This window comes from Sebastes umbrosus, chromosome 8, assembly GCF_015220745.1.
Source record: "Sebastes umbrosus isolate fSebUmb1 chromosome 8, fSebUmb1.pri, whole genome shotgun sequence".
Lineage (NCBI taxonomy): Eukaryota > Metazoa > Chordata > Actinopteri > Perciformes > Sebastidae > Sebastes > Sebastes umbrosus.
Window position 1 is genome coordinate 11,188,351 of NC_051276.1, and position 26,571 is coordinate 11,214,921.

The following is a 26,571-nucleotide window of genomic DNA, read 5'->3' on the forward strand; positions in this document are numbered from 1 at the left end:
ATTAACTGTCAACTACCACAGCAAACACATCATTTTTATACCAAAAATGTTAAGGGGTACTAGGCTGAAAAAAAAATATTTCAAAGAGGGAACATTATTGAAAAATAGTTTGAGAACCCATGATGTAGTTGTTTGAATACATTATTATTATCATAATCATCATCATTATTGCTATCGGCCCCAAAAAGCCTCTAAGTTTATTACTCAGATTACTGAAGATTTTGCAATTTGTCAGAGCTTTAAGGACAGTGGAGTTTAAATGTTTCCCTGAAGGTGGCGCTAGAGGAAAGGTCATAGGGTCATTAAAGCCAATGCTTTATAGTGAGTCTTCTATGTGCTCTGCAAGTTTCATGAAAAACCTCCACATTATCAGACATAGGACAAAATGTTGAGAGTTTGGTCTGATGGTGGCACGAGAGAAAAGGTCTGAACATCAACAACAATATTAAAATCCATCCTCTGGAAGTTATAGCTATACCCATTGCTCATAGCAATCAACTGCTGTCAACTTATCTTGCTAGGAATCAAAGTGTTGGTCTGACATGATGGACTATAACCGACTTTTGATAACTATATACATTAAATGTAAAAAGTTTAGTATCATATCAGCAGTAAATACTCCCAAAGGAGAGGCTGGAACTTGAGAATGTTTTTGTTTTTTTTACCAAACATTTTATCGTCTCTTATACAGTTTTCTTTTTTTTTCTAAATATTTTTTAACATGGAAGTTTGTGCGTATATTTCTATCACGAAAGCTGTGACAAGCACACACAGGGCAGCTACTGAATCTTTATATCGTGCTGCTTTTATTTAAAGGACAATAACTTACAGGCCTGAATAGACAAAGACAACAGACACAAACATCTGAAATCCAAGCTCTTAATTGCCTGCAACCACAACATTAAAAGAAGTTAATACATTTCTCCCTGCTTGGTATAAATCCTAACGTGAACAATTAGTCCATCTGATTCATGTTAGCACATGATGGTAAATGAAAAAAAAAAGGAAATATTCTCATGTTTGGTCAGGGGTGTTTTGGCATCTTATGTGCATATGTATTTCATTAGTTCACACAGATGCTTGCAGTATAATCTCCCAGAGCATTTTTACTGGCATATCTTTACAGCCTCTACACTACAGTATATTTGAAGGGGAGGACCATTTTCCCCGATGACCTGCGGCACCTTGATGGAGTCCTGCAGCGTTACCGTCATGACAACAACTCGAACATGTCTAGCACAGATATAGTGCAGCAGTTATAGGACTCCTGCTTGTTCCACTGAGACAGGCCTGGCTCTATTCAGGGGCATCGCAGCCTAACTTCATCCCCCTTTAGAGGATTTTTCACACTCAGACACCACACCAGGGATATCTGATGATGATGATATCTGATGAAATTATATTATTGTTGCAGCCAAACCTTCCTACTGATTCCTCATGGCTCTGTTTTCAGGCTTTAAACAATCTAGCCCGTGACAAGGGACTTTGACCAATCACAGGTCATTTCAGAGAGAGTGTTCCTATTGAGCGTTCCTATTGGCTGTGCTCTGGCTGGTGGGCGGTGCTTGGTATATTTCCTAAACTGTTCTCAACATGACTGCCAGGTCATAAACTTTCTCATTCTACAGCTAAACAGTGCACTACAAGATGTTTCTGAAAGCATTTGAGGCGAGAAATAGGCATTACAGTGACAGAATATTGATTCATATTTGATCAGCGCTGCCTAGTTTGACCGTTTGTTGCGAGTGATTGACAGCCGGCTCTCATAGACGGACGCTGGACCGCAGACTCCAGATCAGCTCTGACTGGTTGTTTTCCTCCGGTCTGTGAAATCTTGCAGATGCCATTAGGAGCACCAGAGGACACCGGAGGACACAGAGGCACATGATTTTTTTTTTCAGAAAAGTTATATCTAGTGAAGCTCGTCTTGGAAAACAGTGTTGGCCGCGGTCGGAGGACGCGGAGGAGACCGTAGCTTTGGTCTCCATGGTCGGAGTCTCTGCTGTACTCTGCTCCTCTGCTCCTCTGCCTGCTTGCCTTCAGTCACACACCGCGCTCGTTCTCGCTATTTCGCTCCACACATGTATGCCCGCACACTACACACTGCAGAAGAGTTAGTTTAGCTCTGAGAATATCTAGTGAATGTACAGTGGACGTTTGTGCAGAAATAAATGCTGCAGCTCCTCCAGACCAACAGAGGTTTCCCGTGTCTTGTGAAGTGACGGGGCTCCGCAGCGAGAAACGTTATCGTCTCCGACCAAAACTCCGGTGTTTCCCCTGTGTCCTCCGGCCGCGGCCGGGAGGCTGAGGTAGGAAAAGCCAACACTAGGATCAGCATTGATTCATGGAGAGACCTTTGTCTGGTCAGCTAACATTACTGCCAAGCAGGTGAAATATAGAGTGATATTGTGGTTTTAGCTGACGTGTGTCGCCTCACTGTTTTGAGCGATGCGCGTTCATGTCTATTTAAAGCACAAGCGCGAGCCCGACGCTGACTTTTGTTGACTTAACGGCCACAGGTATCGCTGTTAACAAGCATTTCTGATTCTTACAAACAGTCCCTTAGGAAACACTCAAGGCTAAATCTGCAATCCCATGTTCAGTAATTTTACCACACACAATGTTATTGCTGTTACAAAACCTATAGGCTTATATGTGGATGTTACATAGAGAATCGAACAACATCAAACAAACAATAAGAGTATAAATGATAACAAATAAATCATTTATAAAGACTATAATAGTTTTGATTCGTGCATATTAAAAAAGACATTACATATCAATAGTTTTATTGACTTTTATTTGTTTGAGGAAGACCTACACCCACTGGAGCTTAAAGGTGTCCCACATTAGGCAGTTGTACCACTTTAGGGCAACTCACCCTACAGGTGTGTTTTTGCACATCGTGTACCTCTGTGCTCTCTCTCTCTCTCTCTCTCTCTCTGATCGTGTGTGACTAGACTGAGACACGAGATGCTGCTGTGCGTGGTACTGTTTACAATTTGGGGCTATAATCACGTGACAGTCAGAGAGTCCGGGACCACCCACGTGGCCAAAAAGAGGAACAGCCACATTAATTGTGAGTGAACCTTTTTTTCTCCGACGCAGAGCAGGATGATGCCTGCAACCAAGAAGACGGATTACAATGCGTCATTTTTTTTCCTCTCCTCGCAACAATAAAGCGGTTCCTTTTCTTCTGTTCACCATAAACTGACAAGTCTCGGACTCCACGGGGGGCGGAAAGACCGGATCTGTTCTCTGAGAGCTCTACCACACCTGGACGGGAGATGGTAAGTGAGCGGCTGGCAGACACACAGACAGACACACAGACAGACAGACAGACTCAGGTGTGAAAAGTGGGCTGCTGATTGACTGATACTGTGGTCCATCAAGTGGCAATTCATCTGTTATGTTAAGCCTGTTTCTATCCTTCTTATTCATTAAGACAGTTTAGTAGTCTATGAGTTAAATAAGGTGATATTTGCTTTTCTTTTTTTAAGGAAAAGTCATGGCTAAAATAGGCCAGTTCTTCAATTTCTCCCATTTATTTTAAAGATAAGTGGCATATAGAGAAACATATGTTGTTTTGAACATGTTAATATTATTGATGTCTATTTCTTCATGCCTTTAAACCCTTCTATGCGCTTATTTTGTGCGCAATTACGCATCTTCTGGCATAGTGAAGAAACTTATAGAAGTCTGCAACACGACACAGAAAAAACTATCTGGCATTAGGTCACTTGATAATAGGTGCTCAAGGAGACATAGTCATGCAGTATATTAATCCGATATAGACGATTATTGGTAAAGATATTGGTGAAATCAACAATGTATAGGCATTTGGCCTGTGTTGCTGAATTTCTATTTGTCTCTGCAGCTGGTCTATTTGGAATACGAGGTTATTTATTTTGAACTAGATTTACATAAAGGCATTGTTATGATATTGTAGCAGTGGATAATAGTAGGCTTTATCAATAAAGTGGATCATAAAGTTGATACAGAGAAAAAAAAGGATAAATAGTCTACACTGTGATTAAAAAAAAAAAGTCATCAACATTTTACTCAGTTATTTGTGTTTAATAATTGTGTGATTGTGACTTTGTCTACAGATTGAAATCATCATAACCTTTATTTGACTAGGAAGTCACATAGGGGTGTAAGAAAATATCGAGAAAAAAAATCGAATATCATGATATTATGTTTGTGATACTGTATTGGTTCTCAAAAACACTATCGATTTTTAATTAATAGTTTACATGCAAAGATTAACTCAGTCAACTTTATTCAATTTGCATAGAGATGCACATGTTACAAGGACTGTGATGCAAATGCAGATCCCACTGTTCTGATTGCATAAAAAAGTAAACTTTTTTTACTCTGATTTTATGCATATGGTGGTGTGTTCTTTATACTATGACAGTTTTCCTAAAATTTGATAAAGAAATTGCAATATATCGCCTTAACTACAGTATCACAATATATTGCGATATATTGAATCGTAACCCCTGTATCATGATTCATATCGTATCGCCAGATTCTTGCCAATACACAGCCCTAAAGTCACATTGAGATTGAACTTCTTTTACAAGTGAGACCTAGCCAAGACAGGGTGAAATAGCAGCATCCAACACATAACAAGACAACACCATTGAATCACGGCAGGAACAATAGGTACGACAAAATACATGATATCATACAGTGCATTAACAGGGCAGCATGGTGGTCATGTGTTTGTTAGTTAATTGAAGCAACTGCAGCTTGCAGTGACCACTTCCTTTATTCTTTAAGTTTAAAATCATTTAAAGAGAAAAGGGTCTCAAGTTTAAACTTTAAACTATTTATCCCTGTTATTTGTACAAACAGCTTAATAGGGGAGACCGGGGGCAATTGTAACATTTTTTTGTAGGTAACTTGTATTTGTGTTCTACTTGTTAACAGTCATCAAATGTTTTTACGAGCAATGTTAGAGTCATAATATTGATTGAAGCACTAAAAGTCAAATGGTACATCTGCCCCCACGTGCAGGGGCGATTGTTACAGCATATGAGGGCAATTGAAACAACACAAGTAATACCTTTATATAAATACCAAGGACCACAATAAACTACCAAGAATATACATATAGTTAAAACAATTTAATATCAACTGAAAAATCAATTACTTTCATACCTCCAAAAAAAAGTTTTGGCAGAAACACTTTAACAAGTGTGAGACATCAGTTTGTCCTTTGGCAGGCATCATCACAGACCATGTGCATGATGTGTTTCATGGTTCTGTCTTGTTTCCCACTGGGGCAATTTGAGATGTTACACATGTCACTTGTTTAAAATATGTCAAAATTAAAGGGATCCAACCAGGTTTTAAATCTGAGTTTCAATACTACTGAGTTTCAATAGTGCAGCCAATATGGCAGCCCTTTCTTTATGAAGCCTGGAATTGAATTGAAACCTGGTCCCCAGATTGAGAGGCAAGAGACGTAACCACTGGACTCTGCCATAAAATACATGATGAATAGAGTCTACATAGATATTAAACTGAACACAAAACACTTTTCTCCAGTTATTTAAAAAAAATCATCTATTTTGAAGTTGTTACTAAGTCGGAAACTATTTTGATGGTGTCGGGGTCGATTGTAACACAACGTTACAATCGACCCCAAACGTACCACCCATGACAAGGGCTGCCCAACTGGCTAGAAACAACGAAGCTAACATTTGACAACGATTTCAAATGTTAGACAACACGATGGTAATCAAAACTAGACAGATTTAAATTCATAGATATTAAAGGTTAAAGCTGCAGTGGGTAGAAATGGAACAAATATGATTAAAAAAAGTTATTTTTTATAAAACGATGACAGTAGTGGATGAGACAGGTACTCTGAAAAAAATCACGTGCCTCTGTGTCCTCCGGTGTTCCCAACGGCTGACTAACTGAGAGCCACGAGCCAATCACTCGCCAACTCTGATCAAACGGTCAAACTAGGCAGCGCTGATCAAATATTAATCAATATTCTGTTACTGTAATGCCTATGTCTCACCAAATGATCACCAAATGTTTTCATAAACATCTCATAGTGTACTGTTTAGCTGTAAAATGAGAAACAGTTAAGATCAGTTGAGGAAATATCAAGCACCGCCCACCAGCCGGAGCACAGCCAATAGGAACACTCACTAGGAACGCTCTCTCTTAAATTACCTGTGATTGGTCAAAGTCTTCCGTCACAGGCTACATGTTTTAAAGCCAGAAAACAGAGCCATGTGGAGGTGCAGAAGTCTAGTTAACTCTCAGAGGTAAAACTTTCTGCCTACCCTCGCTTTAAAACTTTGGATTAGAAGGTTAGTCTAGGGTTAGCGCTTTTGGAATTGGATCAGGGAATATGAGTTGAACATATGATGGACTGGTAAATCACAGTTTAAACCTATTCAATCTATCCACTGAGTGGACTGCAGAGGGTTTAAAGAATAACAGCTTATATAAGGAGTCCAATTGCACCGTTCTGGTTCAACAGAGCCATGAGGAGGTGCAGAAGTCTAGTTTTCTCTCAGAACACTTGAATTACAATATGCTGAAAGTTTATTATGGAATTTTTGCCAAAATGATGCCAAAAAATTGTTGCCTACTGAAGCTTTAAGCTTGGCCTGCAGATTGTTCCAGGACCAACAGGCTTGTTTTGCCAGCTTCTATACGATGAAATGTAGTTGGAGATGAACATAACATTTTTTTTTAAATGTACTTATCCCTGTTATTTGTACAAACAGCTTAATAAATTAATATTGTTACTGTAATGCCTATTTCTCACCTCAAATGTTTTCAGAAACATCTTGTAGTGTACTGTTTAGCTGTAAAATGAGAAATAAGATCAGTTGAGGAAATACCAAGCACCGCCCACCAGCCGGAGCACAGCCAATAGGAACGCTCTCTCTTTGAAATTACCTGTGATTGGTCAAAGTCTATTATATATGTTTGATCATTGTGATCATAAATTTATTGAAATCCAAAAATATAATTTTTTAAAAATGTATTTATCCCTGTTATTTGTACAAACAGCTTAATAAATGAATAATGACATAAAAGTATACATTTCACACTATAAAGACTATAGAGCCTATAGTGGTGCTGACATGCATACAGTAGAACCTCCCCTTCACCACCTCTGTAATCTGAGAAAAAAAAAAAAAAATCAAAGTTAAAAAGTGGAAGCTCTGACATTCCTCATCCCCCCCTTCAGTCGCACAGACCGTGGTGTACCTTAAAATGCCTCAGACTTCAGCTCCTCATCTGGGAAGCGCTTCTTTCTATGTGGAAACACCAAAAGAAACACCAGAACGCACGCACCGGGCAGGTTTGTCCTCTCCCCATGAGAGCCAAACCCCCTGAAGTTGGAGATGCATGAGACACATGAGGTCTCCCCCTCCTGCCTGCCTGCCTGCCTGGGTGGTCTCTCTCTCTACTTTAGTGAGCTGTTGCTAAGCAGCTAATAATAGTCGTGTTTGCTGAGTAATTTTTGCCCTTCTGGAACCAATCAGATGCAAGAAAGTCCTGCAATCTGACAGCCCCAGAGGCGGGATCTCGACTCTTTTTCTCTTTTTTTCCTCCTCTCTTCACCCCTCCTCCTCCTCCTCCTCCTCCTCCTCCTCTGCCTCCAAATGGAGAGAGGTCTTTTTCCTCCTCTTCTATTGAATCTCAGAGTTGGCCGTGACGCGCGGCCCTAGGGGGAAGACCACAGAGGATCTCGAGCAGAATGCAAAACGACCATCGAGCTGTCGTCTCGTGTATGGGAAACACTTTTGAGAGAGAAACTTACCTTCTTTTTTTTTTTCTGTTGGGTGTTTCAGTGGGTTGGGAGAGAGACTCGGTGAATGCGGTGTGAAAGAAGCGGTGGAGACCTCCGGATCGCGAAATGTTGGGATGGAAGGCGCAGACTTTGACTCGCCGTCTCCAACAGGAGTATGAAGTCCTACTTGAGATCTCCGAGAGGGAAACTTTGTTGTTGCCTTGGGATATCGTTGCTACACTGCGCTGCTGTCGGGGGGGACAAAAAAACACTCTGAAAACGGTCTCGCAGTGCCCGCAACATGGCCTCGGCTGCTAATGCAACCTCCGAGCAGGAAAACAGAGACCCCGACCGGCCGAGGATAACGCGGAGGAACCGGGGCGACTTTACCCGCCGCACACCGCTGGATCTGGACTATCTGCAGCGGCCGAGTTACTGCGATGCGGGCTTCGCTTTGGAGCAGATAACCCAGGTGCTTATATATCATCTTTAACCCGGTGGAGAGACAGACTTGGTGGTCTTAGTTTCATTGTATTCACCCGGAGAATAAGCGTCCAAACTATATGTCCAGTCGCTGCTAGGTAACGGGGCTGCTAGGTAACGGGGCTGCTAGGTAACGGGGCAAGGTTGGATATAGTGAGTTTATTTTACGCACCGGCTTCTTGTACTTTAGGATGTGGATACAAGTTGTTATCTGCAAACACAACTTGTTCCCCAAAACACAACATCCCCAAAACCTCTACCGGTCTCAAAAACATGCAGCTTTTCACCATCCCAGTCAACACTACCCATAGGACCAGTGAGTGTTTCATAACAGCCAGAGAGCTGCAGCTCATGTGCTGCGTAAGAAAAAGGGCTTTCGGAGGTTTGTGTGACAGTAAACTTGCGTAAAAGAAGAGGAGGAGGAGAAAAAAAAAAAAAAAAAAGCTCCTCCATGTGGCTGCCCTCTTCCGTTCACAAATATTGTGAGTCCCCTCTGCCTCTGTGATGGCTCCTCCACTCCCACATGCAGGCCGGAACACACGGGCTGCTGCTGGACGGAGGACTGGAGCTGTGTGTGTGTGTGTGTGTGTGTGTGTGTGTGGTGGTATTCACCACATGCACCTTTTTTTTTATATCAAATGTGTGTGTGTTTTTTTTAATGCAGGCTAATGACAAATGACTCCCAATGTAGATTACCTTCTTATTACACATTTTTTCAATTTATTCATTCATAGGGAGTGCTATTTTATAGGATTATTATGCATCCAAAGAAGGATTCCAGGCTATATTTTTGCATCTCTGTGTAAAATAGAGACTTGTTATCAAAAGGCCACCTACTGTACATGCACTTTTTTAAAAATATCAAATGTGTGGGTGTTTTTAATGCAGGCTAATAATGACAAATGACTCCCAATATAGATTACTTTCTTATGACACATTTTTCAATTTATTCATTCATAGGGAGTGCTATTTTGCAGGATTATTATGCATCCAAAGAAGGATTCCAGCAGGCTATATTTTTGCATCTCTGTGTAAAATAGAGACTTATTATTATTAAAAAGGCCACCTACTGTATAAATGTGTCTCCTTTTATTTACCTCCATCCACCCTGGAGGTCCGGCTGCAAACCTATTTTGGAGAACAAAGCTGAACTGGCAAAAGTGAAAGGATCTTTATGATTTTACTACTGTCACTGTTGTAGAAATGTGAGACCTCCTTTCTGGATGGATAGGTAGATAATGTGCATTATTAAATCGGTACAACTATGTGTGTGTTCGTGGCATAGTGACAAAGATTTTTAAGAGTTTGGACATCAATCATTACATCACTTTATCCTCTCTTACTTCATTAAGTATTAGTTGCAGTTCAAAACAATTGGTGTTTATTGTTGTTAAGACACCGTCGAAAGGCTGCAGAATTATGGTCTGTCTGCTCACCATTAACAGAGGTATCCATATGCTTGCTCCAGATGCCCAGTGTCCGGCTGCAAACCTATTTTGGAAGAACCTGTGTGACACCTTAATGTCAAGTCTGTCTGTATGAGCATCTTCATAACTCATCATTGTAGCAGCAGCGATATGACAGAAATGGACCAGTGTGTGTGTGTTTGTGTGTGGGTGACCTGCAGGGGATGAAGATCTCTTCCTTTTTGCATGTCTCCTGCTATAAGGTTACAGTTTATATGTGTTACTGATATGACAGAACCTGTGTCTCTCACTCTGGGGAGTCCTCACTCAGTGGTTTCTCCTCAGCAGATGTGTGTATTTCAATCATCACAGGTTAGCAGAGTGGGGACAGTGAGTGGGTTTTATTGTTTTGATCACGCTCCCGTTTCCCTCAGAGCAGTCATTACAGGGGATATCTGCAGTCTGAAAGGGAATCAGATGAGGTTCCTTGGGTCCAAAATTGAAAACTCATTTGGGACCACCTGTCATTTCTTTGCCTGTATAGCATCAAACCTTTTCCTCTTCTAACTCCTACAGATATACCTGTCCAGGTAAGTGCAGTGTTTTGTGTTTTTGAATTGACAGTAACATCAGGATTCTTGTCTCATTCTATAGGGGAAGGCGACCGGGAGGAAAGCACCTCTATGGCTGAGAGCGAAGTTCCAGAGACTTTTATTCAGGCTGGGCTGTTACATACAAAAGAACTGCGGAAAGTTTTTGGTTGTGGGCCTTATGATTTTCGGAGCTTTCGCTGTGGGCTTAAGGGCAGCTAATTTGGAGACGGACGTGGAGAAACTCTGGGTGGAAGGTAAGACAATTCTGATTTTGACAAGTTGTACCTGTTTTTATAGTGTGTGTGTGTGTGTGTTTGAATGTAAGATGCTGGGAATATCCTTTTGAAGCTATTTCATATTGCATGTTTGGAACTGTTTAGATTGGAAGAAGAGAGGGTTGGTGGGTGCCACTAAACAAAGCCAGGGGGATTGTTTATTGTTTAGGCCCTGGCAAGTGTCCAAGTGCAACTTTGAAAATAATTCAATTTATCTTCACATACTTCTCAAAGCGTGTCAGATGCACACACAAGATGCGCCAGAGGTGACTGCAACTGCACGCAGAAGTAAGGTTGTAATTAAGTTTATAAGCAGCTTTTGGGGTAGAGGAAATTTTTGTCAAAGCCGCCATTTTGTGAGAGTGTGTGTATGTGTGTGTGCGTGTGTGTGAGTGTGTGTCTGCCCCCAGCAGTTGAATGCTCAGAGACTGTGTGTGGTCCCGTTTTGGACAGCTCTCAACTTTCCAAAAAGATTTGTCTCCGGCTGCAGGGAAAAAGCGGAGCGAGGACAGGAACTGGTGTTTGTGGAGTGGATATAGGAAGCTCACTTGTTGTTGTCTTTTTTCAGAAACAACCTTATGAAGACTGAACATTTTTAAGGGAAAAAGGGGGACTAAGCGTATGGGTGGTGCTTGGGAGGGGGTAAAGGAGAAGGGGCTGTGCTTTTTTCCTTCCCCTTTGATCCACATTCCTGCACTTAGAGCTGGAGTCGGCTGGAGGAGTCATGAATGGAGGAGCAGATTTAGCTGCTGAGAAGCTGAATAAGTATTTTTTTTTGTGCATGAAAAAAAGAATAAAAGTAGTATTTACGCTTAGTTGTTGTTGTCACATCTGTGTGGTTGCCCTTTTTTTGGTTTCATCCCATTTTAACCCCTCAAATAAAACAAAACGTATAGCTCATGAGATCAAACATTAAAGCAGACTGCACAGATCAAACAGCCCACCTCCTTCCCTGGCTTGGCTGTTCTCTCCTTTGCGTGCTGCTGCAGGGGTCTGACCGACAGCGTGTTCCTCTAATCTGTGGCGCAGGCGCAGTTTGGCAGCGGTTTAGGCGGAGGGGAGCCTCCTCAGTACAGGACTCCTGATTGTAGCCAGAGGAAGGAACACACTGTTTTCACACCCTTTTTTACATGTCAGACCACGGTCATGCGTATACTACGGTGAGGGGCACCACATGAAACTAAATGTTGTTAAAGACTCGACCAGGCATCCCTCACTACTGAATGAAACGTATATCGCTGGGAAAATTCTCCATATTGTGATGGTTGTCAGCTTTTCCTGTTTCATATCGTTGTAAATAGAACATCTTTTTGACAACAAAACAAAATTAGATATTGAAGAAGCCATATTTTGTATTATTCAGAACATACTGAAGGACAGCAGAGAAATACATTATGCAGCAGTAAGTCTGGGCAATATATTGATCTTATATCAATATCGTGATATGAGACTAGATATCGTCTTAGATTTTGGTTATCGTAATATCGTGATAGGTGTTCCTGGTTTTAAAGGCTGCATTACAGTAAAGTACCAGACTGTTCTAGCTGTTCTATTATTTTCCTCTACCCGCTTAGTCATTATATCCACATTACTGATGATTATTTATCAAAAAATCTCAATGTGTAAATATTTGGTGAAAGCACCAATAGGCAACCCTACCATATCGATATTGAGGTATCTGGTAAAAAAAAATATTGCGATATTTGATTTTCTCCATATCACCCAGCCCTATGCAGCAGTTATTGTCTGAGTTTCTATGGATGTTTTGATACTTTTTGGCACTTTGAACACTTTTCGCCATTGAAACACATCGTAACTGTCATGAATTCAAGCTGACAGCAGCTGTTTTGCTTCATGAGGCAGCAAACTGCAAACCTTTTTTACAGCCACATTTCAAGTATACAGGGGATGAAATGTCTCATACTCAAAAACATCTACATACAGTATATTGATTGCATTTTTAGGAAGTGATTTATTGAGTAGACTTGTTGCGGTTTCTCAAATATGAAGATTCTAGGGCTGTCCTCGACCAAAGAAGTTCTTAGTCGATGAACACTCACACGATTTGTAGACCGATTGATTAGTTGGTTTAATCGACAGATCTGTGAAACCGAGTTTCTCCACAAAGAATCACAAAAGCACCACTTTAGATCTTGCGTTTTAGTCATTCAGCATGAAAAAGCATAAAAAAAGCGACTAATCAACTAAAGAAATCTTAGTCGACTAACTTGTGATTGGTATTATTCTTGTTTGGACTAAAGGTTAATCAGGTATTCAAAAAAAAAAGTATCCACTGGCACTATTGTATTGTTTGCTGTGGCGTATAACTGATGATTTAACTTGTTATATATCACTGAAATTGCACCATAGAGGTTGTGGTATTGGCAGCACAGGCTAGCTTTATGTTGAACCTGACAGTAGTGACCTCTGGTAGACATCTACAACATGGTTTCACACTGGCTCACACCGATATACACACACAGACACTGACAAAGAGTCGGGGCTGCGGTGGTTTCCTAGGTCCCGGTACGTGAGGGGTTCCAGATGTTGATAGGGAGAGATCTGTTTGTTTAGATTAGACTGCACAGCTGAGGGATAGATTAGTTCTGCCTGGGCCGTGGAACGCTGTGCTGGGCCGTGCTGGGGGACTGGCCCATCGTCTGAGAGGAAAAAGAGGAGAGAGGAGGAGAGGACAGAGCGGCTGTTTATGTTTCATTTGGAACTGCCCTCCGCAGGCGACCCATGGACGACCCCGCCTGGAAGCTGTGTGGCCTGTGGACGCACGCACAGAGAGAGACACACACACACACACACAGACACACACACACAATACACCCAGCTCATATTAGATCTCTCAATTCCTTTACAATTTGACTGGAGCTGCATTTTTTTGTGATCTCATGTCGCGTCTGTCGTCACCTGCTTTCTGCTAGTGCCGCGGTCTACAGCGGACCACCATTAGCTGCGTACCGGAGCTGGTGTTTATTCTACACGCGGTCACGTGCCGCAGCTTTCGCAGGGATTGTCTCTTCTCACAGGGCTCACTCAGCACTGTTTATAAACACTCAGACACAGGAAGTTCTGTTTATTAGACAAAGCGACAGAGACCAATTGGGAGTGAGACGCATGCCTGCACAAAGAGGCGATTGTGTCAAACCAGTGAGGATGTATGGGGGGGGGTTAAGGAATGATAGTAATACTTTTTGAAAGTCTTTTTTTCCTACCTAGACCACATAAAAATGACAACGGCATGTATTTAGGGCATCCACACTGCAGATAAACGCTGTGTTTATGTCCACTGTGACGCTCACAGGAAATTATTAGCTCAAACAGGAAGTTGTAGTATTGTGGCCTCCTATCTTGCTCTCCCGCACGGACAAATGTGGCTCGCCGCCCTCTGCGCGCTTTCCTCGACGTCAGAAACACATGTGTTTGACTCCAGATCCATCCTCAGTTTCAAATTGCAGATGATTCTAGATGATCTTGCGATGATTAACTATAAGCCACGTTCAGGCAGCAGAGGCAGAGAAGAGAGAGGAATAGGACCCCTTTAGAGTTCCCTCCTGGCCACAAGTGGAAAACGGAGCCATCCCTTGGCATTCTGGGTTAAGGCAAACATAGGCCAAATTGTAAAGAAAATAGCAGCGCCGCCTGCCTCTAATTAAAACAGTATCGCGTAAACATTGGCCTTCCTGTAGGACGGCCCCTCGACTCCTTCGCTCTGTTTCTGTGCTGAGAGAGGAGCTGGAGATGTAGGCCCGTGCTTAAGGGTCTGTGTTGATGGGTGGGAGAGGGTGCAGGCAGGAGAAACATTTGGAAATGGGGGCTTTTGAAGCTCCAGGTTGAAGGGTTGAAGTTGAAACTGAGGGTTAAACAGATGAGGTGGAGCTGTACTGTAATCTGGGCTGAGTTGCGGTCAGCCTGTAGCTTTAGTATCGACTAAAGAGAGGATGGGGCCCATAGCGTTCAGAGGATGCCTTTTGTTTTCATCATGGATGGACACAGAGATATGTGTGAGTGACTCAAGTTGAAATGACTTTATAGTCCCCCCAGATTTATGGCCCCGGACTGGGGGCATAGGGCTATGGATTGTAGTCTCAAGGCTACAGCCTGAGGGGAGGCCCCAGCTTTCTTGGGGGGACATAAGTGTAAAGGCCAGGGGCCACGGGGGTAGACCCTGGGGACCCTGAGGTCATCTAGTAGAGGCCCCCGCTATTTAAAACCTCACCTGATACTCACCCTGTGGCCTGGGTGCAGAGTGAAGACTCACAGCAGAGGGGAGGTGGGGGGGGGGAGGTGGAGGATGGGAAGGGGGGGAAGATATGCAGCAGAGGTCGCAGCTGTCACCAGGCATTGTTTGTGTCCTGTATATGGTCATGTGTGTGCATCTCGACACATTTATGTACGAGTGCATCTCGTGTGAGCCAGATGTTGTTATAGGAGCATAGTTTTCCTGTATCAGTATTTCATTTTCTGAATTTTTGTTTAACCTTTTGACATCTGTCCTCCAGCAGAGGGCAGTGAATCAGATATCATTTTTTGCTTTAGTCTCTGAATTACTTTATAAATGACTTTATAATAATCCTAACTAAAACAAATATTCAACTTTCACATTAATGCAAGTCATCATTCCTGCTTTAATGACACGGCAAAGAGGAGGCGATTCAAAGTCCCCCGAAATGTTGATTGTTTATTGCCCCCTCTGCCTTCATCTTATTCCTAATATCAATTCCTAATAACAGTTACAAATGGTGCCAATCCACATTTGTGTGCATCCTAAACCTGATTTAAAGTTTCATAATCCAGTCTAATAGGACCAAACGTTTTTGTTTTTTTTCCAAAATCAACTCCCTCTCTCCCTTCCATGTCTGTTTTGTATCTAGTGTGATTAAGAGCTGAGTTGACAGAGTTGGTGGTTGTTTTGTTGTTTTGCTGGTAATGGCAGCGGAGAAGGGAGCGGTATAATGTTAAGTGCATGCGGAAGAAGCCATGACATCCTTTCTTGTGGACGAAGATGAGGAGGAGGAGGAAGAGAAGGAGGAGGAGGAGGAGAGCCCCGAATGTGGCGTCTCCGCTGAGAGGATTGTGGTTTGCATGATTGAATTATCCAGCTTTTGATGTGTATGCGAGTACTGATACATGCATGGATGCACGCGCGCACACATACACACACATTCACATGTGCAGAGAGAGGCTTTGGTTGTGTGAATGAGTAGGTGGTTGACCAGGGCTGGCATGGCAGGCTATTTTGATGGGCCTCTCTTTTGCTATTTTCTCTTCTTTATTCATCTGTTTTCCTCCTTTTTTCTCTCATTTTCTGTCGCTCACACTCCATCTCCCAACTGCTTTCATTCAGCAGCCGCGAGCAATCAAACACGCAAAATGCGCCCACACCCAATATTTTTTCCTCGTTTGCACAGAATACACCACATAGAGTCATCTATCTTCCCGTCTCCATCCTCCACACACACACACAAATGCGAGCGTGCACGCGCACACACGCACGTTACATTTTCCAAACTGGACAAACTGCAATTAATTTTGTGTTTATCAGTTCACCACAAACAGGATTAAACCTCTATAGAAGGAATAACATTCCAGCGTGTTGTGTTAAACTTTACGAGTTGATGAAAAGTGCAGGCCTGCTGGTGAGGGATTTAGTGTGGGGAAACATTGCGCCTCTGGTACTGTACACAGACTTAACAGCGCTGTTTTCTCAAGCTGGCCTGCCCTCGTTTGAAAGCAGTTTTGTGTATATTACCCCTACCTGACGAAAAGTGAAATAACTTTTTAAAAAATTTGCTTGTTAACTATGCTGTATGTGTGTGTGTGTGTGTGTGCTCTCAAGGCGAACGTACTCCCATTCACAAACGACATCCTGAGATGCCTCCAAGCTCTCTGTTTACATTTTGCATTCTTTCAGGCGCTCTTATTCAAAAACCAGAGCCCTGCGAATGACCGACCACAGGAGACTGTGGAGAGAATTACCCTCCCCCCTCTACCTCCTTCTCTCTCTCTCTCTCTCTCTTCTATCCCTCTCTTTTCCTCTCTGCCAGAAAGGTCTCTCTCTTTACCCGAGCCTCCTCCCTCCTCCACCACCACCACTCCCCCGTCCCTGGCTAGAGAGAGTGGCCTCAGAATGCCAGATGTATTACAGAGTGAGCCACGGCAATGTAAACACTCAGCCCTGCCATGAGAGCAGGGTGGTCTGGCCTCCCTCCTTCCCTTCCCTCCCCTTCCCTCCTATCCCTCCCTCCTTCCCTCTTCCCCTTTCCTCTCTTCCCTTCCTCACAGCGCTGACTGCCAGAGGGGTGGAGAAAGTACAAAACAGCAGAGGGAGAGTGTGTGTGTGTGTGTGTTGAGGGGGGAGACCGAGCGAGGGAAGAAGCAGGAGTATAGTAGCGGTAGTGTGTTTGTGTTTTGGCTGCGGTGCCTACCGTACACCAGGAGAGAGATTTGGGGTGTGGATTGATGCTTTTCAGACTGCAGCGCAGAGACATTTTTCATGCAAACGTATTATAAACATCTCCAAATTGTGCGTGTCGTTGGAATTTTTTTTTTAGCCCCTCTGGCACACATGGGTTACGTCCGTAGCAGTATATAGTTCATTGCAATTCCTACGGCGCAACGTCATAGAATCTGGCAGCATAGCGGCAATTACACCAAGTACCACATATGCACACGCGAAGGCATAAAGATACAGCGATATAAAACATTTCCTCTCTCAGATGATTGAGAGGTTCGGAGCTCCAGATTGAGTCAGTATGCGTCAGAGTGAAGTAGTCTCCTGTGCTGAGACCGCCCTGCTAGTGAGGCTGAAGCATGAGGACGTTGGGAGCTTGTGACTCGACTTGTTGTGTTATTAAGTACAGTGATGCCTCAATTTTCAATGTTATTGTCTCCCTGGTTTTCTGTTTTAGACATTTACATCAGACATTTTTGTCCAGGGCTGCTCACTGCGAGTGTGGAGCGGTAGTTGTGTGAACTAGAGCTGCAACGATAAATAGATTAGGATAGGAATAGAGTAGGATTAACAGATCAATTGTCAACAATTGAATTACCCATGCATACTTCTCCGTCATCTGTCAGCAGTTACATTGAGATTTCTTATGTACATACAGTATGCCTATCGCACACTCTATTAAAGATGTCACTATATACATTAGAACCAAGGGAGCTTACATTTCTTCCTCAGTATTCTCAGCAAGAAGAGGAAAGGAAGAAAAGAAAAGAAAAAAAACATCAGTGGAGTCATTTTTTAAGGAAAAAGTCTAAATTCTCTGATTGCAGCTTCTTCAATGTGAATATTTTCTGGTTTCTTTACTCCTCTATGACAGTAAACTGAATATCTTTGAGTTGTGGACAAAACAAGACATTTGAGGACGTCATCTTGGGTTGTGGGAAACACTGATCGACATTTTTCAGATACATCCAGATGCAGGATGATAAATTCAGTAATAGGGAATAGGGATAGCTCAAAGAGACAAACCCACGATATAAGAGAGAATAATCACCCAACTCTGTAGTTCCCATCAGCTCTTCTGAGCGTTTAGCGTCTTTCAGCTCGTTGTTTTGGTTTCCCAGACTGCAACTTCTCTCATCAGCGTCGCTTTCTGCCGCAGCAGGCAGATGTTTTAAGCAAACAAGCTCTCCATAAACCCACTGTACACTACAATAAGTTAGCGACTAACTGGTGAACATCGTGGAGCATTTAGCAGCTGAAAAGTCTGACATTTCCCTCAGGAGTCGACAGAAAAACAAACTGTTCGCTAACACGTTCACCATATCAACTCTTTAAGGTGGCAAGTGTTGTGTTTACAGCTTTTTGCTCTGCCCTCAAGTGGCCGAAAAAATATTTAATGCAGGTGTAACAATGATGCATTGAGCAGTTTAGGATATTTTGTTAAATTTAAAAAAAGAAAGAAAATTAGATAAAGTATTTACTTGGTACCGGCATTGAGACCTTGTATTGGCATCAATATTGATCATTTTCAATTGATACGCAGCCCTAGTGACCATAAAATGAAGTGTAAAGGTAAACATAATGAAATGAAGTAACTAGAAAAGAAATATTGTTTATTTTCATCTTTCCTCCATTCACACTCCCTCTGTTTCTGTGTCTTCTATTCCACACGTTGGAATGTGTGATTTTGGGATACCTGGAATCACGGGCCATCTTTCCAGGAAATGACAAGAGAGATGGCTAGCTGAGATTGGCTGCTCAGGCTCATGTCACGGTCTGTTATGGCTGGGCTGAGGGCCAATCGAAGGATAGTAAATGCAGCAGGGGGGAGATCGCTCACCTGGCTTGCATTGGACGGACACGGCCAAGAGATACAGGATGAGAATTTTTTTTCTCCAACAGAGCTGCAGTTGATGGAAGAGTTTATTGTTTTAACGTCTCTTATTTGACTTAACAAAAGAGAACACTTTTACATCACTTATAATGGCAGTGTCTCACATCCTTTTGCATACACCAATTAATACGTCATGTGGTGGGTATTTTTAATTGAACCACAACCACTGCACACATGCACGCACATGCTCCAAACACAGACTTTCTGTCAGCGTTTTTCTTGCCCTACTACTCTTTCCACTGCTCTTGTGAATCCATTGGCATTGAATAGGATTTTTTTTTTTCGGGGGTGGAGGTGGGGGGTTGGGAGGGGAGAGTGGGACCTGAATGAAGGCAGCAACGTGGAAGAATCTGCCCATTGAGGAGTGTGTGAATGTACACCTCGGGCCCAGGGGAAGCTGCATTGGGAGCCAGCCGACTGCTAAATACACCCATTTTAGGGGCTGCAGGGGCCGGACAGGTGATTAGCATAATCAGGGGCGAGGGGAGCCATACATATGGTAATGCTGGAGTTGGGGGGTGAGGGTTGGTGGTATGGGTGGGGGTTCGGAGAGGAGGTTTGGGAGGGGGGGGGGGGGGTGCAGGGGTTGGCAGCTGGGGTGTCACATTTGTGTCAGGGGTCGGGGTGCTCGGGGGTGTGTAGCTGCATGAGGAGACACTTGGCTACAGCTGCGTGTCAGAGCTCTCCAACTCTCTGTTTCTTATCATCTCTTCTTCTCTCTTTTTTCTGTCATCCTCTCACTTTTTTCTTCTTCTTCTTCTTTGTGGTCACCCACTCCTTACCTTGCTTGTTTTACCCTTCTTCTTCTTCTTCTTCTTCTGTGTGGCAGCCCCCTCCTGTTTGAAAGCTGAAAGGAGAGAGGGAAAGACAGAGAGGGGGGAGCAAGAGAGTGAGGGGGGGCTCAACATGGGTCAGATAGGGTCTCGGCTCTCAGTGAGGCCTTTCATCACATATTTGTGGCTGTGTGCACACCTGCATTGCAGAGCTCGCTTTTCAAAACTACTAATACTACTGCGCATGCTGTTACCACAACCACTACAACTATTACTGCTGGTACTCTTACTAATGCTGCTACAACAGCTGGAGAGAGAATGCAATTAATTTCTGATGAGGGACAGAAGAAGGGCTGAAATTCATAGTAAAAAAATCTGGGTGGCGAAGTCACACATCTGCTCTTCAACTGGTGCAATCCAGCATACGCTAAAAAGGAGATATTATCCTGATTCCAGAAAAAGGCGAAATTTGCTCACTGGTTAAGTAAAACCAAGTCGTAAGACAACATTTTGTAAACAAGCTGATTGTCAATAGTTGTTACTTTGACAGGAAACTGTGGCACATTTTGTCACCTGCTTTTGATCACAGTTATAAGTGATTCACACATCTAGGGCTGCAACGATTATTGTCATTGTCCATCCGTCGGATGATTATTTTCCCGATTAATCAATGAATTGTTTGGTCTGTAAAATGTCAGAAAATTGTGAAAAATGTTGATCAGTGATGCCCTCAAATATCTTGTTTTGTCCACAACTCAAAGACATTCAGTTTACAGTCATAAACTGTACTAAATATTCACATTTAGGAAGCTGGAATCAGAGAATTTTTACTTTTTTTCTTTAAAAAAAATATTTAGACCGATTAATCGATTATTAAAACAATTGGCAATTTAATTGTTGATGACTAATTGATTCATTGTTGCAGCTCTACACACATGTCATCTTCACAACATAAGTTCTCAATATCTTCAGGCATACCTCAAGGCCACAGAGAAATGTTGACATTTACTCAGCAAGTTGTTGCAGCAATAATATGAAACAGCAGATATTTACTTGGCAGGGAAATCCAAGAAGCAAAGATCGAGTGAGGGACAGACACATGGTAGAAGATAAAAGCAGATGAATGGTGGAGGAAGGCAACAGGTGGGTTCCTCTCAGTGATCAAGATGATTGGCAGTAGCAGCTGAGAAGGAGACAAACAGGAAGGAGGAGAAAAGAGGAGGTGGTGACGTGAGGTGGGGACTTACCGTGGGAAACTCCACCTGAACAGACTGACCAGTAGCAAGGTCAAATGATAGATTTATGAGAGAATGATGCGACTAGGAACAACACAAATGCATCTACGGTATGCCTTCTGTACATTTGTTTTTCATTGCTAAAGCTCTGAAGTAACTTGAAAACCAGCCTCAGCATAAGCAGCTGTGTCGGATTTTCCAAACGAGAGCCCTTTGTTTGATCTTATCCTGTATATGGAAATGATGACATTTCTATCTTAACAATTACCTTATCTTAAAATGGTCACATGAAGCAGGCTGTTCTCATACACTGTTCGTAGCTATACCTATGAAATCATACCACGAAATCAATTTGTATGTAATCTATGTAATCGTGAACCAGGAAGTATTAAGAGTGACAAACATTCTGTAGGGAGGAGGTCGGGGTGGATGGGTGGATCAAAAAACGGCGGACTTTCGCCAAGGAGACCGGTGTTCGTACCCCGTGTGAAACCAGAAGTCAACGGTGATTTATTTGTCACGTAACTTCCGTACTTAAGCTATGCCACTTCTGGAGTTATTTTAACTCAAACCACAATCTTTTCCTAAACCAAACTAAGTAGTTTTGTTGCCAAAACCTAACCAAGTTGATCTTTTCCTAAACCTAAGTAGTTTTGTTGCCAAAACCTAACCGAGTTGATCTTTTCCTAAACCTAAGTAGTTTTGTTGACAAAACCTAACCAAGTTGATCTTTTCCTAAACCTAAGTAGTTTTGTTGCCAAAACCTAACCAAGTTGATCTTTTCCTAAACCTAAGTAGTTTTGTTGCCATAACCTAACCGAGTTGATCTTTTCCTAAACCTATCCAAGTTGTTTTGTTGCCAAAAACCTAACCAAGTTGATCTTTTCCTAAACCTATCCAAGTTGTTTTGTTGCCAAAAACCTAACCAAGTTGATCTTTTCCTAAACCTATCCAAGTTGTTTTGTTGCCAAAAACCTAACCAAGTTGATCTTTTCCTAAACCTATCCAAGTTGTTTTGTTGCCAAAAACCTAACCAAGTTGATCTTTTCCTAAACCTAACCAAGTAGTTTTGTTCCCTAAACCTCAGCAAGTTGTTTCCTGTGAAGACGAAAGTTTATTTTGAGAAGAATTTATGCCTGTAATGAGCAGAAATTGACACGTGTTGCTGGACATTTGTGGGAAAACGCACAAAAATGAGGAATAACTTTTCATAAGATATCATACGAACCGTTGTATGAGGATATGTTGCATAAAAACGTGAATAAATTGTATGTTTTTTTGTTACATGTTTTTTTTTTCCTCATGCAGCAGGTGCCACTTCCCATGTGAAGTCTCTTTTTTTAATCCATTCTTGTTGTGTAAATCTGACAACGTATGATAAATGTATAAACTCATCTGCATCAAAGGATCATGTATTTTCATATATTGGCTTTTTTTTTAATTATCTTTTCAAGTAGCTTTTGGCTGTTTTTGTACTTTTTGGGGGAATGGTTTTCCAGATCCCATCCTCATGTAGAGCTGTGTCGTCCTCTTGGTTTCCTGTGGCGGTATAGGGGGCTCAGGGTATGGGAGGTCGCCGTACACTTGGTGGCAGAGAGATGACCTGTTTTTTGGGGGGCTTCCTCCTCACCACAGGGGGTCCCTGCTGAGAGGGGGCCTAATCCAGCTAATCCTCTCTCTACACACACACGCACACACACAGAGATGTGTTTAGCCGCATGCACATACATATAGCATATTCATATATGCATGCATGAGGTCACATAAACGATCCATTTAGCATCTTTTAGCGAGGTCAGATATTATATCAGATCTCTATTAGTTAGTGGTGGTGAAAGTGACAGGAGCGAGGTAATTCCCGTCTCTGTTGGTGGGAGGTTTGTACGTACAGTACGAGCAAAGTGTGTTTGTGTTTTCATAACAGCATCACACTTGTTGGGAGTTGTTTGCCGCCGGTGCGTGTTTTCCCTGAAAGTGAGAGATGCTTCCGTTGTCAGGAGTAAGAGATGTGCAGGGGGTGGGGCCGTGCTGTTGTGTGTTGCATGGAAAAGAGAGAAAGTTGGCGAAGGGGAGAGGGGGGTGGGCTGGCTTTGACAGAGGGGCCGGGCTGATTGCCATCATGATCTGGCCAATCACAGAGTAGAGCTGAATAGAGCAAAGAGAGAGAAAATGAGAGTATAAAGATGAGGGGGAGTTCAGAGCTGAAAGGAGGGAGGGGGGGTGATGTCAGTTCCTTAGAAACCTACTTTCTCTCCCTCCGTCCCCGCCGCCCCCCGTTCCCCTACTCTGAGAATAGGGGGGACCAGGGGTTAATGTTATGCAACACACTGAATACCCGCACTGAGCGCTCCAATACAGTGACACACATAGGCCTGCTTCTCTTCTTCTTCTCTTTTCTTCTTCTTCTCTTCCCTTCTCACTTCGATTCGGTGTAGGGTTGCGTCCGAAATTCCATACTAACATGCTATTTAGTATGCTAAAACAGTATGTGAGATATTTTAGTATGTCCGAAACCGTAGTACGAAACCAATAGTACGAAACCAATAGTACGAAACCGACAGTACGAAACCGACAGTACGAAACCAATAGTACACGAATTACATACTATTTCCGGTGAAATATTACAGTATGCAACGCTGGACACTACAGCGGCATAAATATCCCAAAATGCAATGCGGTAGTGACAACACTGTTCATGACAGATGTTGGCGGGCAGCTCTGTAACATCAATAACGCTTCAATTTAACTGTAAGATTTCACTTCGCTAGGTGTAATATATATTTTAAATTAATTCAGACTTTGATTCTCACAAACCGTCGTTTTGGTTACATGAGGTTGGCACGGGTTACCATGGTTACACATCTACAACCGGAAAGGAGAGTCTCATAGACATAAATTACTACTCAGTGCGTCCGAAAAGATACATACTACATAAAAGTATGTTGAACGATAGTACACATGTTGAGTATGTAGTGCATAGCATGCGATTTCGGACGAAGCTCATGTTTATTTTTGAGCATTGATTACTTTATAAGTGTTTTTGATCCTTCACTAGGCAACATATACCGTATATGCAGATGTAACACACATTAACACAGGTGTGTGTGAATTGGCTGGTGGAGGGCACTGCTGACATGACTGGTTGGATGATTGATTTAGGGCTGCAACTAACAATGATTTTTATTTTTATCATCGATTCACCTGCGGATGTTTTTCTGGATTAATTCTTTAGTCTACAAAAATGTCAGAAAAGAACGATGAATGCCCATCACAAGTTGCCAGAGTCTGACTTGACATATTAAAATTGTTTGTTGTCCAAAATCCAAGGGACTTATCACAGAAGACTAAGAAAACCAGCAAACATTCACATTTGAGAAAACTGTAACGAGTGATGCACTCCAATGACAATTACCAATTATCTTAAATTGTTGCTGGGTGCTTTTTAGTTGATCGACTAATCGATTAATAGACTAAGCATTAGGGGCGGGAATCACCAGAGAACCCACGATATGATATTATCACGATACTTAAGTCACGATACGATCTTATTGCGATTTTAAACATTTTGTGACATGCTAAGTATTGTGATAAGATATATTGCGATTTGTTACCTTTTTTAAACTGCAAATTATGTCAACAACATCTGTGTTATCTGATAAAATACAGTTGACACTCTCTTCATCTCAGAGTTTTCATTCACATACAGTATCTTGAGGTTAGAGGTCAAGGCACACCTTTGAAAATGGCCATGTCAGATTTTCCATGTTATTCTGACTGTCTGTCTCCATGTCCCCCGTTTCAGTGCCCTGGATAGTGCCGCTGATGCACTACTGTACACACACGCACCTCTACACACAACAAACAGCGATATCCGTCTGAGAATAACTAATAATAATTTATTTTTTAAAAATCAAATAACAAAGTATTCGAATAGTGATTTGGACGTTGAATACCATGGCAACGGTCGAAGCTTCGAAGCATTCGGGTCAGCCCCAGTTCATATAATGAAAGATCGATACTTGACATCCGTGTATCGATAAAATATTGCCACACAAAATATCGCGATACTATGCTGTATCAATGTTTTACCCCACCCCTACTAAGCATTCAAGCTGTAAATTGGTTTGTCAATCGATTTTATATGAGCATGTTTAAGGCCTCACTTTGGGCTGTGGTAGCATCAGATGGGTATTGTATGTGAATAATCAGTGGTGCACAAAGGACAGACCAAGGAGGAGAAAGGAAGCGAGCGAAAGAGAAACTGAGCTGGTGCAGGAAGCGTTTGAAAAGTCAGCGACACTTTGTTTTAGGTCACAGCAGCTGAGCGTGTAGCGGGACACCTTCAGGATATCAACACATGCCGGGGTCAACCAGTTTTCCTAGGAGAAGGAATATGGGAATATGTGTCATTGAAGAAACACAGCTGTGTGTACACACACACACACACACACACTCACACACACGCTGATGCTCGCCAGTACGTCAGCGCACACTCACACACTCGCACACTCGCACATTTTCTTGGTCCAGCTGGGGTGTTAATTTCACCCCGAGGCTGTGTGAGTGTTGACCCCAAAACGCTGTTACCTCGTGAAGTGTGGAATTCTCTAAGCCCGAGGCCGTGATGTGCTGTTTCCTGTAGAGAGAGAGTGCATTCCTTTGACTTGTCCCGTTCCTCGCTGCTTGCTGTAAACTCAAGGTCTTTGGGTGGCAGTCCACAACTCGGAGTGTGTTCACAACAAACTCAAGATCGTTCCTCCCATGTGACCTTTTACTCATCTCCTTGCACGCCTCTTTCTTCTCCATACCTGTGTTTCCCCCTCGGCGGTGCACCTTAACCAAGCCTCGGGCTATAGCTTTGCCTTTGAGCGCTGAGTGCACCAGACAAGTCGACTTGTTAGTGCACTGTCAGCGTGCGTAGGGTCTAAATCAGTTCCATGCGTGCTCTTTTGAAGGGAGGGCTGGTGTAACGTAGCCGTGTAGCAGCGGAAAGCATGTCACTCCGGTTAGCCCGGGCCTGCTATTAATGATGAGTATTATAAACATGCCTTCAGACAGGATCAGATGGGAATGCTGTTTGGGTCCAGAAAAAAAGAAATCAAGTGTGTTTTCCTAATGCCCCAAGACACGGCCCCCCTCCCTCCCCGTTCCATTGGTCTGACTGGGTGGTCCGGCTCAGCAGAACAGGCATGCTTATGTTCAACTTTAATGCCATTACAATGGGCCGAAAATATTCAATCTATGCCTGCTGTTGCACGAATCGAGCGGAATTGTTAAATTGGATTAAGGCGTAATAAAATGTTACAGAGTTTTCACACAGTCGGCTCTCTCACTGGGCATTTTTCATGTTGTGTGTGTGAGAGAGAGAGAGAGCAAGTGAAAGAAGATGATTATAAATTGCCCGAGCTTTCACCGAGCGTTCAGTCACCGATGATGGAAGGGCTCAAATCCTCTGCTCATAAATCAGACACAGATACACTGAGGATGCAGGCGCACCACACACAAATCTCAGGCTGAATGGAGTATGAAACATGCACCAAAACATGCACTTTTATATAGCTTTAAAATGTGTGGGCCTGATTTTTGTTTACTCTTGCATTTGACTGAAAATTTGAGACTTTGCCCATGCTTGCATGACAGCAATTGCCTTGCATTTGTCCATGTGTGTTTGC

General features: G+C 42.7%; 1 protein-coding gene across 5 annotated transcripts in view; it reads left to right on the forward strand.

Moving 5' to 3' along the window:
• The first annotated feature begins 3,023 nt into the window (after positions 1–3,023).
• ptch1 (patched 1) overlaps positions 3,024–26,571 on the forward strand; it is a 62,731-nt gene continuing 39,183 nt past the window's right edge. For 2 of the 5 annotated variants that reach the window (XM_037777632.1, XM_037777631.1), the window contains exons 1-2: positions 8,079–8,249; positions 10,321–10,513. In XM_037777632.1, the coding sequence (XP_037633560.1) occupies positions 8,079–8,249; positions 10,321–10,513 (364 nt within the window). Of the gene's footprint in view, positions 3,291–6,888; positions 8,250–10,320; positions 10,514–26,571 lie in introns of those variants that run through there. The other 3 variants (XM_037777629.1, XM_037777630.1, XM_037777628.1) reach the window with 3 other exon arrangements.